The sequence below is a fragment of the Erythrolamprus reginae genome, chromosome 2, assembly GCF_031021105.1.
Source record: "Erythrolamprus reginae isolate rEryReg1 chromosome 2, rEryReg1.hap1, whole genome shotgun sequence".
In the NCBI taxonomy this organism is placed as follows: domain Eukaryota; kingdom Metazoa; phylum Chordata; class Lepidosauria; order Squamata; family Dipsadidae; genus Erythrolamprus; species Erythrolamprus reginae.
Genome location: NC_091951.1, coordinates 163,129,795 through 163,143,100, shown reverse-complemented (window position 1 = coordinate 163,143,100; position 13,306 = coordinate 163,129,795). Strand labels below are relative to the sequence as shown.

The window sequence follows — 13,306 nt, the reverse complement described above, 5'->3', positions numbered from 1 at the left end:
GAGATTTGTATAAAAAAGAGTACAAGTACAAGGAAAGTACAAGTTTGGGCCGGTAGAGAGATTCAGGACAAATAAAGGTGAGAATGGAATTAGAAATGAAAATTATGAAGCTGGAAATCCAAAGACAGGTGTATTCGGCAGTGGTGGGATTCAACTTTTTTTACTATTGGTTCTGTGGGCGTGGCTTGGTGGGCATGGCATGGCTTGGTGGGTGTGGCAGAGGAAGGATCCTGTAAAATCTTCATTCCCTCCCCACTCCAGGGAAAGGTTACTGCAAAATCCCCATTTCCTCCCAATCAACTGGAACTTGGGAGGCAGAGAATAGATGGGGGCGGGGCCAGTCAGAAGTGGTATTTACCCGTTCTAGGAACTACTCAAAATTTCCACTACCAGTTCTCCAGAACTGGTCAGAACCTGCTGAGTCCCACCTCTGGTATACAGGGTGCAATGATCAGAGGACCAATTATGACTCATTTCACATATGATGCTTTCAAGTCTGATGATGACCTGTTTCAATACAGGATGCTAAAATCATGTATAATGATATCTATCTACTAATATGGCTGCATCGTTGTTCAGTTTTGGTTCCTTTGACTGCAAAATATTAGCAAAATTCATATGTGAATATAAATAACCTAATACAGGTACTGCTAACTTTCTGTGTCAGGATAAGTACTGTCAGTCTTTCACACATTCTTTGATAAGCATACTAGACTTAATGATAATTAATAACCTCCATGCCCTGACATCTGCTCATTTTGAGATCTGTGAAAGACAGTTATTCACAGCAGCTTCATTAAAAAGGAAGCCCTAGTCTATTTCACAGCAGTTGGGTGATTTATGTCCTTGTATGTACCCAGCTCCTGGCCTCTGGGTTCATCAATCATTCCCTTTAGCTGAACATTTCATTTCCCAGACGTATTCTTTTATAAGAGGAAGAAAGGAGCAAGCTGAATATACCCAGAGTCGCTGTATCATTTTGGAGAGGAAGACTCCCCCAAAGTAAATCAATCCAATGAGATTTTTTTGGATGGAAAAAAGCAAATGCATCAATGGGGGGAAAAGTGCCTTTAATTTTTCATTCCACATTGTGGAGAGATTTGAAATATATTAGTTTCATGTATTCAGAGAGAAGTTCCCGAATCAGGATATTCAGTTTCAAGTTACAACTGCTATGACTTCAAGATTAGGTCCTACAGAGTGGGCCTTCTCCGGGTCCCGTCAACTAAACAATGTCGGTTGGCGGGCCCCAGGGGAAGAGCCTTCTCTGTGGCAGCCCCGACTCTCTGGAACCAGCTCCCCCCAGAGATTAGAACTGCCCCTACTCTCCTTGCCTTTCGTAAGCTCCTTAAAACCCACCTTTGTTGTCAGGCATGGGGGAACTGAGACACCTCCCCCGGGCATATACAATTTATGCATGGTACGTTTGTGTGTATGTTTGCTTAGTAAATGGTTTTTTAAAAATATTTTAAACTATAATTTAGATTTGTCATGAATTGTTGTATTCTGTGGTGAGCCGCCCGGAGTCTGCGGAGAGGGGTGGCATACAAATCTAAATAATAAAATAAATAAATAAATAATAAGAACCAGAACAGGTAATTTCCAAAATGTGCGTAGCTAGAATAACGATGCTGTGAAAGAACTACTAATGTGCTCTAATGAATATTAACACCTTATATGAATATGTATAATGTTACCCATGGAAGAAGCTGACCTTTGCTTAATTTATCATTTTTTGTCCAGTTTTTCCATAAGGAAAAATAATAATTCCATCTCATTTCTTCTTTGACTAGATTATCCAATCACTTCTGATCCAGGGGTAGCAGAAGGGCACACCCAAACAAATTACTAATAATTTAGAGATCTTCTGGAAGAAATGGGGCTCAAGATAAGAAAGTTCAGGAGCCCAGAGCCATGGGTGAAACAATCAAAGGAAGGTGAAATGAATCCAGTATTGGTACCTGAAGGACGTGCTTCAATGACGTATCTGGTGATAGGCCCTTTCCCTGGGTCACCACTCGACCAGTGGATTGTGATGGCCGAACCATATCTGGAGATGAAGGGCTCACCGGGAGGACCTGGAGCACCTGCATTTTTAAAAAACAGCAACAATGTATCATATCAGTGGACAAATTATGCTATGAGGCTACAAAAATACTTCAGATGATCCCTATAACTGTGATGATGATCCTGTGGCACACAGAACCATATCGGAGGGCATGCAGAATGTCCTATGTCAGTTCCAACAGGCGTGTGCGCATTAGCCAGCTGATTTTTGGGCTTGGAGAAGGCCATTTCGCCCTCTGGAGGCTTCAAGGAAGCTTCCCTGAAGTTCCTGAGTGCAAAAAAATGTTTTCCAAGCTTCCGGTTTGCCTGTTGTGCTGTTTTTCACATTCTGGGACTTCCGGAAGCTTCCCGGAATCCTCTGGAGTGTGAAAAACAGCACAATGGGCAAACTGAAAGTCAATTTTTCCAAATTTCCAGTTTCCTGTTTTTTCACTGTCCCAGGCTTCAGTGAGGCCTGTGCACATGCTTGGGGATGGGGGGATGGGACTGTGTGTGGGCAGATGCCTGTGTAGGTAGAAGGAGGGGAAATGGAAGGAGGAAGTGAATATTTCATTTGAACTCTTGAATGAAAGGCAAGATATAAAACTAAAATATATAAATACAATATTTTGGCACTATATTATAAATGAAAGAATTTTTTTTTTACCAAAAAAAATGCTTAATTTTGATTACAATTCTAGTGGGCTGCAAATACCACAAAAATAGCATTGAGATACAATCTATTTTATATTCACATACCTGCTATTTAAAAAGCAATTTTGTGGGCATTAAAATTGCATTGAAAACATAGATGGAACTGATTCATGAATTTATAATATAGACATTTTGGTTTAATGTGGATGCCATCGGGTTAATTAAACAATATAGGTGCTATTTATAGGCATTTATCAGCTAAGGAAAACATTCCATGTGCAAAGCTAAACTTGCTGCCAGAGATATATATTTTTTCTCAGACACTGGGTAATCCACATTTACTGAAATTAAAAGGGCTTGTTTACAATGCTGAATTCAACACTGGAACTTATGAAGGAACAACTGAGTATGCACAATTGAGCTTCGTTTTACAATTGAGATTCCTTATATCACTTATTATTATTATTATTAGTATTATTATTATTTATTTATTTATTTTATTTATTATTATTAATTTGATTTATAAGCCGCCCTTCTCCGAACACTCGAGCTGGCATACACAAAAGGCTCTTAGAGGTTAGTAGTTTCAGATTGTCCTATGATGTCTTTTGGGCCACATGAATTGTTGGCAACTTTTCCAATGAACTTTGCTAGGCCAGGGAATAAAGAAAGCACTAGAAAATTGGGGTCAGAACAATGGGGTCAGAACAATTCAGAACAATGATGCTGTACATAATCAGTCATTATATTTATTCATGCAGTTATCTCTTTGCTTTCTATGTTGTTATGACTGTACCAAACCAGTAAAAGACAACTGATTAAATTTTGATTGATTGAGGTGTACATGAGATATGGATCACTCAAAAAATGTTGAGAAGAATATTCCTGTTTTGAAGAATTCTAGAAACTTAAATATCCAAAGCAGCCACCTACAAACAAGATATTTTGCGCATTTTATTCCATTATGTCCAAAAATGAAGAAAGAAGAAATATGATTTTGCCACACTAATCAACAGACTTGAAAGACAAGGAGAAACTCTTTCTCAAACCTAAAACTGAATCCAGTACAGTAAGATACAGTAAGATACAGTACAATAGATACAGTAAGCATCTCAGATTAGGCAGGCTCATATTAAAAACTGGAGTCAGAGAGGAAGTATTTCTGGGCATGGTGGTGGTTTATTAGTGGGCATGATCCTAGTTTAAATTCTAATTGTTAAGGTCTGTTAAGAGTAGGTTGAGAACGATGGTGAAAGGAATCTCATCCCTCAGTTTCCTTGATGTACCTTCTCCAGGCCCTGTGGTGATGTTGGCTTCTACTTCTGGACCATAAATGAAGGTCTTGGCTCGAATTCGGAATCGATAGGTGACACCTTCAGACAGGTCCTTGACTTTCAACCACAAAGGGCTGTTTCCCTTCACGTCAACGGTCACAATTTTGCTGACCCCTGGAAGGCAGAAAGAGACATATTATGAGATGGGTCCGGGAGATTGGGTAGAGCGGGAAATAAAGCATGGTCAGGGAGCAACCAATAAAAGCACCCTAGTCTGGCACAGGAGATGAGGTTGTTATCTAGTCATTCCAGGAAAAACAGCAGTGCCTGATTTCAGTACCCCATTGCCCATGATATTCTACTGGGCCATTTGGCAGGATTGGGCCTTGGGAAGATTGTTTTACAGTAGTTCTAATTCTTCATGTGAGAACACAATAAAAAAGCGGGTGCTGGGAACTACAATTTGACATCTATGTTGTTGAATTATGTTGATTCACTGGGCTCGACTTTGCTTTTTGTCTTACATGGACTGACATTGGGGTACAATGTAAAGATAGATAAAGGATAGATAGATAGATAATTAGAGATAAATGATAGATGATAGAGAGAAAAGATAATTATAGATAAAAGATATAGATGATAGATAAATATAGAAGATAGATGATAGATAGAGATAGAAAATTATAGATAGATAAAAGATAGATAGATATAGATGATAGATAGATAGATAGATAGATAGATAGATAGAAAAAATAGATAGATAGATAGATAGATAGATAGAAAAAATAGATAGATAGATAGATAGATAGATAAGATAGATGGATAGATAGATAGATAGATAGATAGATAGATAGATAGATAGATAGATAGATAGATAGATACATATATGGATGGATGGATGGATGGATAAGATAGACAGACAGACAGACAAGCCAATTACCAGAGTTCAGGTTGTCTGAAGAATGCCTTTATGTTTTCATAACTGATTATGTTACGGCTATTAGGATCCCTTGCCTTTATTGCTGGGTGTTTACTGATGGCTTATACAGCTGAGACGTAGAAATACAATTTGAAGTGCAAAAGGTCCTGGTTAAGGACAGTGTAACTTTTAAAATCTGTAGTCCTAAAGTCATAAATTAGAACATTCTCTTAAGACAAGGTGTGTTCCCTTGCCATTTGTTGCTGCACTTGATTTAGTAAATCATGCCCACCCAGACTTGTAAGTTCCTTACCATCCACAGGCATGCAAGGTTCATAAATGAGCCGGTAGCCTTCTAGGATTCCATTTGGGAAGACCGGGGGCTCCCAAGACACATTCACAGAAGTTGTGGTGAGTTCACTGAATTTGACAGAGCCTGGAGAACTGGGGGCTTGGAGGAGAAAAAATAACATTAGAAGGAAGAGTAGTGCTATATAGTATATGATCTAAAACAAGTGCAACCAATCGTGGTAAATTCAAGACGTATGCACTTCAATTCCCAGAATTCCCCAGCCAGCCATGTTGGACGCAGTTGGACGCCCCTAATCTAAATGGAAGCTATAATAGCTATTGACCATTAGTGTCTGAAAAATTAATGATGATCCATTAAGGAAAATGCAGTTTCCCCTTGAATACAGCCACTCTGCAGCCTTTTCTGAATAGCCAGTGAAGTGACCGGGAAATCAAAATAAATGTGAAAGCCAAGTGAAATGTGCCAACAACCCAGAGTTGTTGGTAGTTAGGCAGCTGATATTGTACATTTAATACATTGTTTAATTATTAACATGGGGGAGACTGTAGGTTGGGAAGTCAGTGGAAGAGGAGACATTGAATTACATAACTGTGTTTCAAAGGGTGCCCGAATCTACTAAAGAGCATAGGACTCTCTTGGTCCTTGCCTCCACACCCAAATTTTGACAATAGTCTTCCAAGATTTTTCTTTCTATCTGTGGCCATTTTCAGCACAAACACTGTATACAGCCTGCAGGTCCCTTTGGCTGAACTGCTTGAGAAGGGGATGGAAAAATTGGAGCAGACAGAAATCGGGCTGGCGAGAACTTGATTGCTATCTGTGTTTATGCTAGGCTGACTTCAGGCTCTGTGGAGCTTCAGCGAATTATCAGGGCAAAATGTTTTCTTTTTCTTTTTCTTTTTACAACTGTAGAAGAAAGAAGTCAAATCCAAATACAGAAAAAGGAACTAATCTTGGATGTCTATTTTACTAGAATTGCCTAAAATGACTTCTCAGCTGCGCTAAACCTTTTTTAATCTGCTGGGATTGAGTAATTCCCTCTGGCTGGTTTTGAAAGAAAAAAAGAAATAGGATGACAATAAGGCGGTATTGTATTCCTCTTGTTTGGCAATAAATTTACACAGGTGGAGATTGTTTTTCCTTCCTTAACACCAGGCTTTTGGTTGCCTTGACAACCAAGACATTTTTACATGTCTGGGTTACCTGGGGAAATGTTTAGCTGCTTTTGGCAGGCTTGTGACACTGGTGAGAAAGAATGAATGAAATCACACACACACACACCAACCCTACTGAGACACCCATTTAGAAAGTAGGTCATGAGTCAGATCCCCAGAAATTTTTAAAAAAGAAGAAAAGAAAATGCAAAACGGACAATCACAACTGGGATGTGTTAGAAACATATTGTGTTAAACTATAAACTATTTATTTATTTTTATTTGTTTGTTTTGTCAATTACAGTACCTATTGGTGGTATACAAAGATATAATAATATTAATATACATGATACTAGTAAAAAAGGAACATTAGGACAGGGGACGGAAGGCACGCTGGTGCACTTCCACCTTACTCACTCCTGTGAAAAAGGGAACTACTACATACCTGGAACGTTGGCTTTATCAACACCTGAGAAGGTGTGATCATTTTTCATTCTCTATTTTCCCTTTCTTAGAAGTGAACACAATCAATCTGTTAGAATTGTTCTGAAGATGAATAAGGGCTGTGCGGTAAAGCAGTTCCCACAGTTGTTTAAACATCAGCAATGAAGCAGCTATATTAAAAGGCTCAACTGGCTTAAGTATTTATGAAGCATTCCCACAATCACAATTAAGGCTTCTCTTCCTGCAATAACATTGATCCAAATCCTTATCCCTGCACTATTTTTTGTAAAGAAACCTAAATCGCACTTCCACATTAGCAATTTTTTTTTTTTGCTCATAGAAAAATATTCAGATAGTGGTCTCTTTGTTTTCCACCAAGACTAAGCAAATAGCTCTTTTAGCAAGTCATGGCTTTTACCCCCCCTGTGCTCAGAAATTAAATTAGCTGGGAACTTACTAGCTGTGATCTGAAAAACAGATCCCAGTGCCAACCAATGCTCGTTTTATTTGAAATTAGGCCAAATTTAATTACGCTCATTGAAAAGAAGCAAGATGATCATCCAAAGGCACGGGGTGAGTTACCACCAGTATGCTGATGATACTCAGCTGTACATCTCCACCCTGTGTCCACTGAGTGAAGCAGTGGAAGTGATGTGCCAGTGTCTGGAGGCTGGCAGGGTCTGGATGGGTGCCAACAGGCTCAAGCTCAATCCAGACAAGACGAAGTGGCTGTGGGTACTGCCTCCCAAGGACACTTCCATCTGTCTGTCCATCACCCTGGGGGGCGGAATTACTACCCCCCTCAGAGAGGGTCCGCAACTTGGGCGTCCTCCTCAATCTACAGCTGACTTTAGAACACCATCTTTCGGCTGTGATGAGGAAGGTGTTTACCAAGGTTCGCCTTGTGCATCAGTTGCGGCCCTATTTGGACAGGGAGTCTTTGCTCATGGTCACTCATGCCCTTATCACCTTGAGGTTTGACTACTGCAATGCTCTCTACATGGGGCTACCTTTGAAGAGTGTTCGGAAACGTCAAATCGTCCAAAATGCAGCCGCGCGAGCAGTATTGGGCCTCCCGAGGCATGCCCATATCTCAACATCACACTGCGGACTACACTGGCTGCCGATTGGTTTCTGGACACAATTCAAAGTGTTGGTTATGACCTACACCATAAAGCCCTATACGGCATAGGACCAGATTATCTCCGAGACCGCCTTCTGCCGCACAAATCCCAGCGTCCAGTGAGGTCCCACAGAGTGGGTCTTCTCAGGGTCCTGTCAGCCAGACAATGCTGACTGGCGGGGCCTAGGGGAAGAGCCTTCTCTGTGGGGCCCCGGCCCTCTGGAACCAGCTCCCACCAGAGATTTGCACTGCCCCAACCATCCTTGCTTTCCAAAAAAGTTTGAAAACTCATCTTTGCTGCCAGGGGCCACTGGGGCCACTAGATCTCACCCCCGACCAACAAATGTGTTTAGAGTGACCTATTGAGTGAATGATAAATTGAATGTTTTAAGTTTTTAGGATCTTTTTAAGTCTTTTAATCGTAATTAATTTACTATGTATTCTATGTTTGTTGTAAGCCACCCTGAGTCCACGGAGAAGGGTGGCATACAAATCCAATTAATAAATAAAATAAATAAATGAACTCTGAATCTCTTAAAATATATGGGGGAGAGAGAGAAATCCTGTCCATTCCAAACAGTAGGCTGATGTTTCACAAAATTCTCTCTCTCTCCCTCCCTCCTTTCTTCCCTCCCTCCGTCCACCACAGTGACCTCTTACAACCCATTATTGCTTGTCAAGTTTTTCCAACACAAATACCAATATGAATGAAAAGAAACATATAAATATATTTTCTACCAAGGAGACGAAAACAAAATTAACATTCCTTTGGCATTTGTCTATGAAGAAAAATTAGTGTCTGAAATAAGACTTTACTTATAGCATACAGATGCCAATAAAGAACCTGGTTGGTGACCTGACTTAGCTTGGAAAGCAAGTTTATATATTAAAAAGTCCATTCTTCCTGATGAATTGCATCTTTCTTGATGGTTTGAATTAGCATGTTTCTGTAGCTAAAGGAACACAATTTCTTCCCTGACAGTATTAAGACTTTAAATAATAAAAAAATTGCAATATTTTATTTTTAAAAACAAACGTCTGGCACAAAAGCTGTGAGAGTTATTTTTCATATCAATAAAATAATTGGTTACTCTAACAATAGAAAATGGGAATCCCATAATACTTGTCCTCAAGCAAAACCTTTAATAAATAATAAAACAAATTAGCTCCAGTCTGGCAAAGAAGTGAAATAAAACTGTATGTTCAATTGTTATTTTACCTCCAGGCATAGTTGCTGGCAGCCAGGTGGTATGAATTTTTTTATAAATACTGTATTGAGATAGTATGAATTGGAAGAACATGAGTGTGATTTTAAAACTGGAGGGGAAAAAAATATAACCCACCCTATGCTATTCTTCTAGCTAAAATGCAAATGATCTGGAAGCTCCGGTGATGAAAATCGAGGAGCAGTGAAAAATGGAACTATGATTAAATTATAAAGAAGAACAAACAATAACAAGTCCCAAAAGAAGCCTTAGAACTGACAGTGAAAATATGAAATTGATGGATAGCTTCTGCCTTTTAGAATTGACTTTTAACAGTAAAAGAATCAGCAATCAAGAATGGGCCACAGACCGGTGCTTGGTGGGACAGCAAAGAAGACTTTTTTTAGAATTTCGAACCAAGACTTGATCATTAAAATTTGTCCTCCTGAAATTCTGTATAAATGTCTTTGAGATTTACCTGTCTTAGGTTCCCTAGTTGAGTTAATATAGATAAATGATGATAGCTAAAACAGAAAGAAAAATAAAAGCTGCATATAGCGTTAAAAACCATTTATCTATTCATACTTGCTAACAAGACAACATTAGGAGGCCAAGTTAAAGGATCATGTAAGAAAGAAAACGAATGACAAGCTGAAAGAGGAGCAGGGGAGGCTGAGTGGTGGCAGTGTTAAGAAAACATTCAGAACTATAGACAGAGAAACTACTGTATCGTAGCCTTAGGCAAAATGCCCTTCTCTTTTCTTCTAGTTCCATTGAAAAGAAATGGAAACAAATTGAAATGGAATCACTGGAAGGAGTTTTAGAGCTCAGCAGGGGGGGCTGAAAAAAGAAAAATAAAGGAAAATATCCCTATGGTCAAAATCTATTGCTATGGTTCTGCTCATATTCCGTTGTGTTTTGCAAAGAATAACCTTAAGGATTCCAGAAAAAGGAAGCCAGGAAAGTAGATCCTAGTTCAGGCTCTACTGATTCCCTCCAGGCAGAGATAACCACGATAGTAGCTTAGATCCTGGGTGATACCCTCATCACCAATTAGGCCCAGATACTACAGCTGAATATGGCTAACAAGCCCCTCCTAGTTTTCCTTAAAAAAAGAGTTATGATTGGCTTTGATTCAGACATGTAAGCTGAGATTTGAAATGCATTATCAAACCAGAAGTAGTGTGAGAGAAACAGGCGATTCCAACACGCACAAAAAAAATGACTTGAAAATGGAAACCAGCACAGGGGTGGGCTTCAAAAATTTCAGCAACAAGTTGCTGGGTGGGTGTGACCATGGTAGGTGTGGCCTAGTCAACCACCTGAACCACAGTGGGGAGGCCATTTTTGTCTTCCCCAGGCTCTGGAGTCTTTCCTAGAGCCTCTGGGAGGGTGAAAACTGCCTCCTTTGGCTCCAGAGGCCCTCCAGAGCTTTTGGCAGGCCTGTTTTTCCCCCTCTCAGAGTCTCTGCGAAGGCCCTGCACTTACCTCATATCCAAAATGGGCTAACGAGCCTCCTGGGAGGGTCAGGGTTGGGTGGGGTGCAAGGGGCCAGCCAGGAGTAGGATTTTGAGGTTCTCCGAACTGGCCATAACATTAGTTACAGATTCCCCCAAACCTTGGTAAACCTGAAACAGCCCATCCCTAAGATCAGGGCTTTAGACCATAGAATAACATATGGCTTGTCCCTCAGCATCAAGTGTAGCCTAAGTTATTTGAATATCTTGCTAAATTTCTTAGAACACAGATTATAAGAGCTGTGGTGGTACAGTGGTTAGAATGCAGTACTGCAGGCTAGGTCTGCTGGCAGTCGGCTGCTAGCAATTTGACAGTTCGAATGTCACCAAGTTTAGGTTGACTTAACCTTCTATCCTTCCAAGGTTGGTAAAACATTATTGGGGTCAATATGCTGACTCTGTAAACCACTTAGAGAGAGGGCTGTAAAGTACTGTGAAGATATATATATATAAGTGCTATTGCTATTCAGCAGCATAAGACAGGCAGGTTAACAAAAACGTCTAGCAGAAAAGGCACAGTTTCTTCAATAGTGAGAGGATGTTTCGAGCAGGAGGGTGGGGCAAGCCTATAAGATTTGGTCAGGAATAGAATAGAATAGAATTCTTTATTGGCCAAATGTGATTGGACACACAAGGGTGCATATGCTCTCAGTGTACATAAAAGAAAAAGATACATTTGCCAAGCATCATGAGATACTACACTTAATGATTGTCACAAGAGTCAAATAAGCAATGAGGAAACAATCAACATTAATAAAAATCTTAAGGATACAAGCAACAAGTTACAGTCATACAGTCATAAGTGGGAGGAGATGAAGGAGGGAACTACAGAACCATTGGCTGCCAGCCAATCTCAAATTAAGAGAGTATGGAGACGTACTCAGGTCTGCATTTTAGAGGAAGACCTATTAGGCAACTTTTAAGATTTGTGAATTTCAACTCCTTAACAACTTTTAAGACTTGTGATTTCAGCTCCCAGAATTAGCAACAGAATTAGCAATTTTTAAGACTTGTGACTTTAACGTAGTCACTTAATAACTTTTTAAGACTTGTGAATTTCAACTCCCATGAGCTAGCTGGGAAATGCTGGGAGTTGAAGTGCACAAGTCTGAAAGTTCTCAAGGTTGGAAATGCCAGATGTACAGAATGGGTCCGCGCAGAAAAATAAAATAGGATCATTTATGCGATTTTATTCTTTTATAACAGAGCGTTCTTGGCCCTATCATTCTTGAACCAATTACAAAACACCCTTATGTTTTGAGACTAGAATAGATTCCTTTCATCATAGTTCTTTGAAAAGGAACAGCAGAGGTGGGGAACATGCCCGTGTCATTGGACACTAGGCAATACTGCGTGCCTTTATATAACAAGAAATAAATTAGGCTGGGCGATTTCAAACTTGAAGCCCATTTGCGAGGGCTGAATAACAAAGCCACAATAATGTTAAGATGAATGAAGCCAGGGCCCAGAACATGTTAAAGGAAAATAACAATAACAACATAGCAACTTTTAACCTCTCTATCCCATGCATCCCACTCATTTTTAGCTTATCCTCCAACTGATGACAAATATGGGAGACATTTTATTAATCTGCCAGCAGAAGGCCCCATCTACTGGCTCATTTTTAAAGGCAAATCTTTTCCTATTACCATATTTCCTCTGAGTTCCTCTCATATTTTAAACCAAAGAGGCCATTGAAATGTGCATTACTGTTAAATTGTTTTACCTAGTAATCTCCACGATCTCATGAAAGCAATTCATGAGATAGATTTTTTTAACCACATCCTTTGCCTTTGGTTCCTGTTCTAAGCTTCAATATGTTATTTTTATCCAAAATAAAGAACAGATGTAATATTTGCAGTCAGTCTTCTTCCTTACTTCCATCTTTTCATGGAACTGCCAATTTTTCTATGCATTTTTATAGCTGATCTTTTACTGCCCAGCCAATTCCCTCTCGGAATGGCTTTTGAATGCCCATTTTACTAATATATTGGCATAGTTAAAGACACTTTGAACATAGACATATATTAATATCACTCTCGAGCTTCCTTACTCAATAGCAAATTGTTTTATTGCTTATAACTGCAGTAGCGCAGTGGTTAGAACGGAGTACTGCAGGCTACTTCTGCTGACTGCCAGCTGCCTGTAATTTGCCAGTTGGAATCTCACCAGGCTCAAGCAGTTCAAATCTCACAACCGGCTCAAGGTTGACTCGGCCTTTCATTCTTCTGAAGTAGGTAAGATGAGGAGCTAGATTGTTAGGGGGCAATATGCCGACTCTGTAAACCGCTTAGAGTGGGCTGTAAAGCACTATGAAGCGGTATGTAAGTCTAAAGGCTATTGCTATGCTATAGCTGATCTTTCCTTGTTATGACCTTTCTTTCAGGGAGGATTTTGTTTTCAAATCACCACATAAATACATCTACATAGATTGGGTAGAACAGGTATGCTAGCATATTATTTTCTTTCTACAGATGAAATATTTTTTCCCTAATTCATAACCAGAAACTATGACATTGGCAGACTCTATGAGCTGTTGAATAGTTTGGAGACAGCTGAGGATGAATTTTATATTCTCTGGAAGCTCTAGACTAGCAAAGTAAAGATACACACACACACACACACACACCTAATGGATGTCACTACTGGTCTGACAG

The 13,306-nt window shown here is 39.6% G+C and overlaps 1 protein-coding gene across 6 annotated transcripts in view; it reads right to left on the bottom strand.

Annotated features, from left to right (window-relative positions):
- Positions 1–13,306, bottom strand: part of SDK2 (sidekick cell adhesion molecule 2) — a 543,580-nt gene that overhangs the window by 19,062 nt on the left and 511,212 nt on the right. For all 6 annotated transcript variants that reach the window (XM_070740240.1, XM_070740242.1, XM_070740239.1 and 3 more), the window contains 3 exons: positions 5,207–5,344; positions 3,987–4,148; positions 1,962–2,087 (listed from right to left, as the gene is read on the bottom strand). In XM_070740240.1, the coding sequence (XP_070596341.1) occupies positions 1,962–2,087; positions 3,987–4,148; positions 5,207–5,344 (426 nt within the window). The remainder of the gene's footprint in view (positions 1–1,961; positions 2,088–3,986; positions 4,149–5,206; positions 5,345–13,306) is intronic.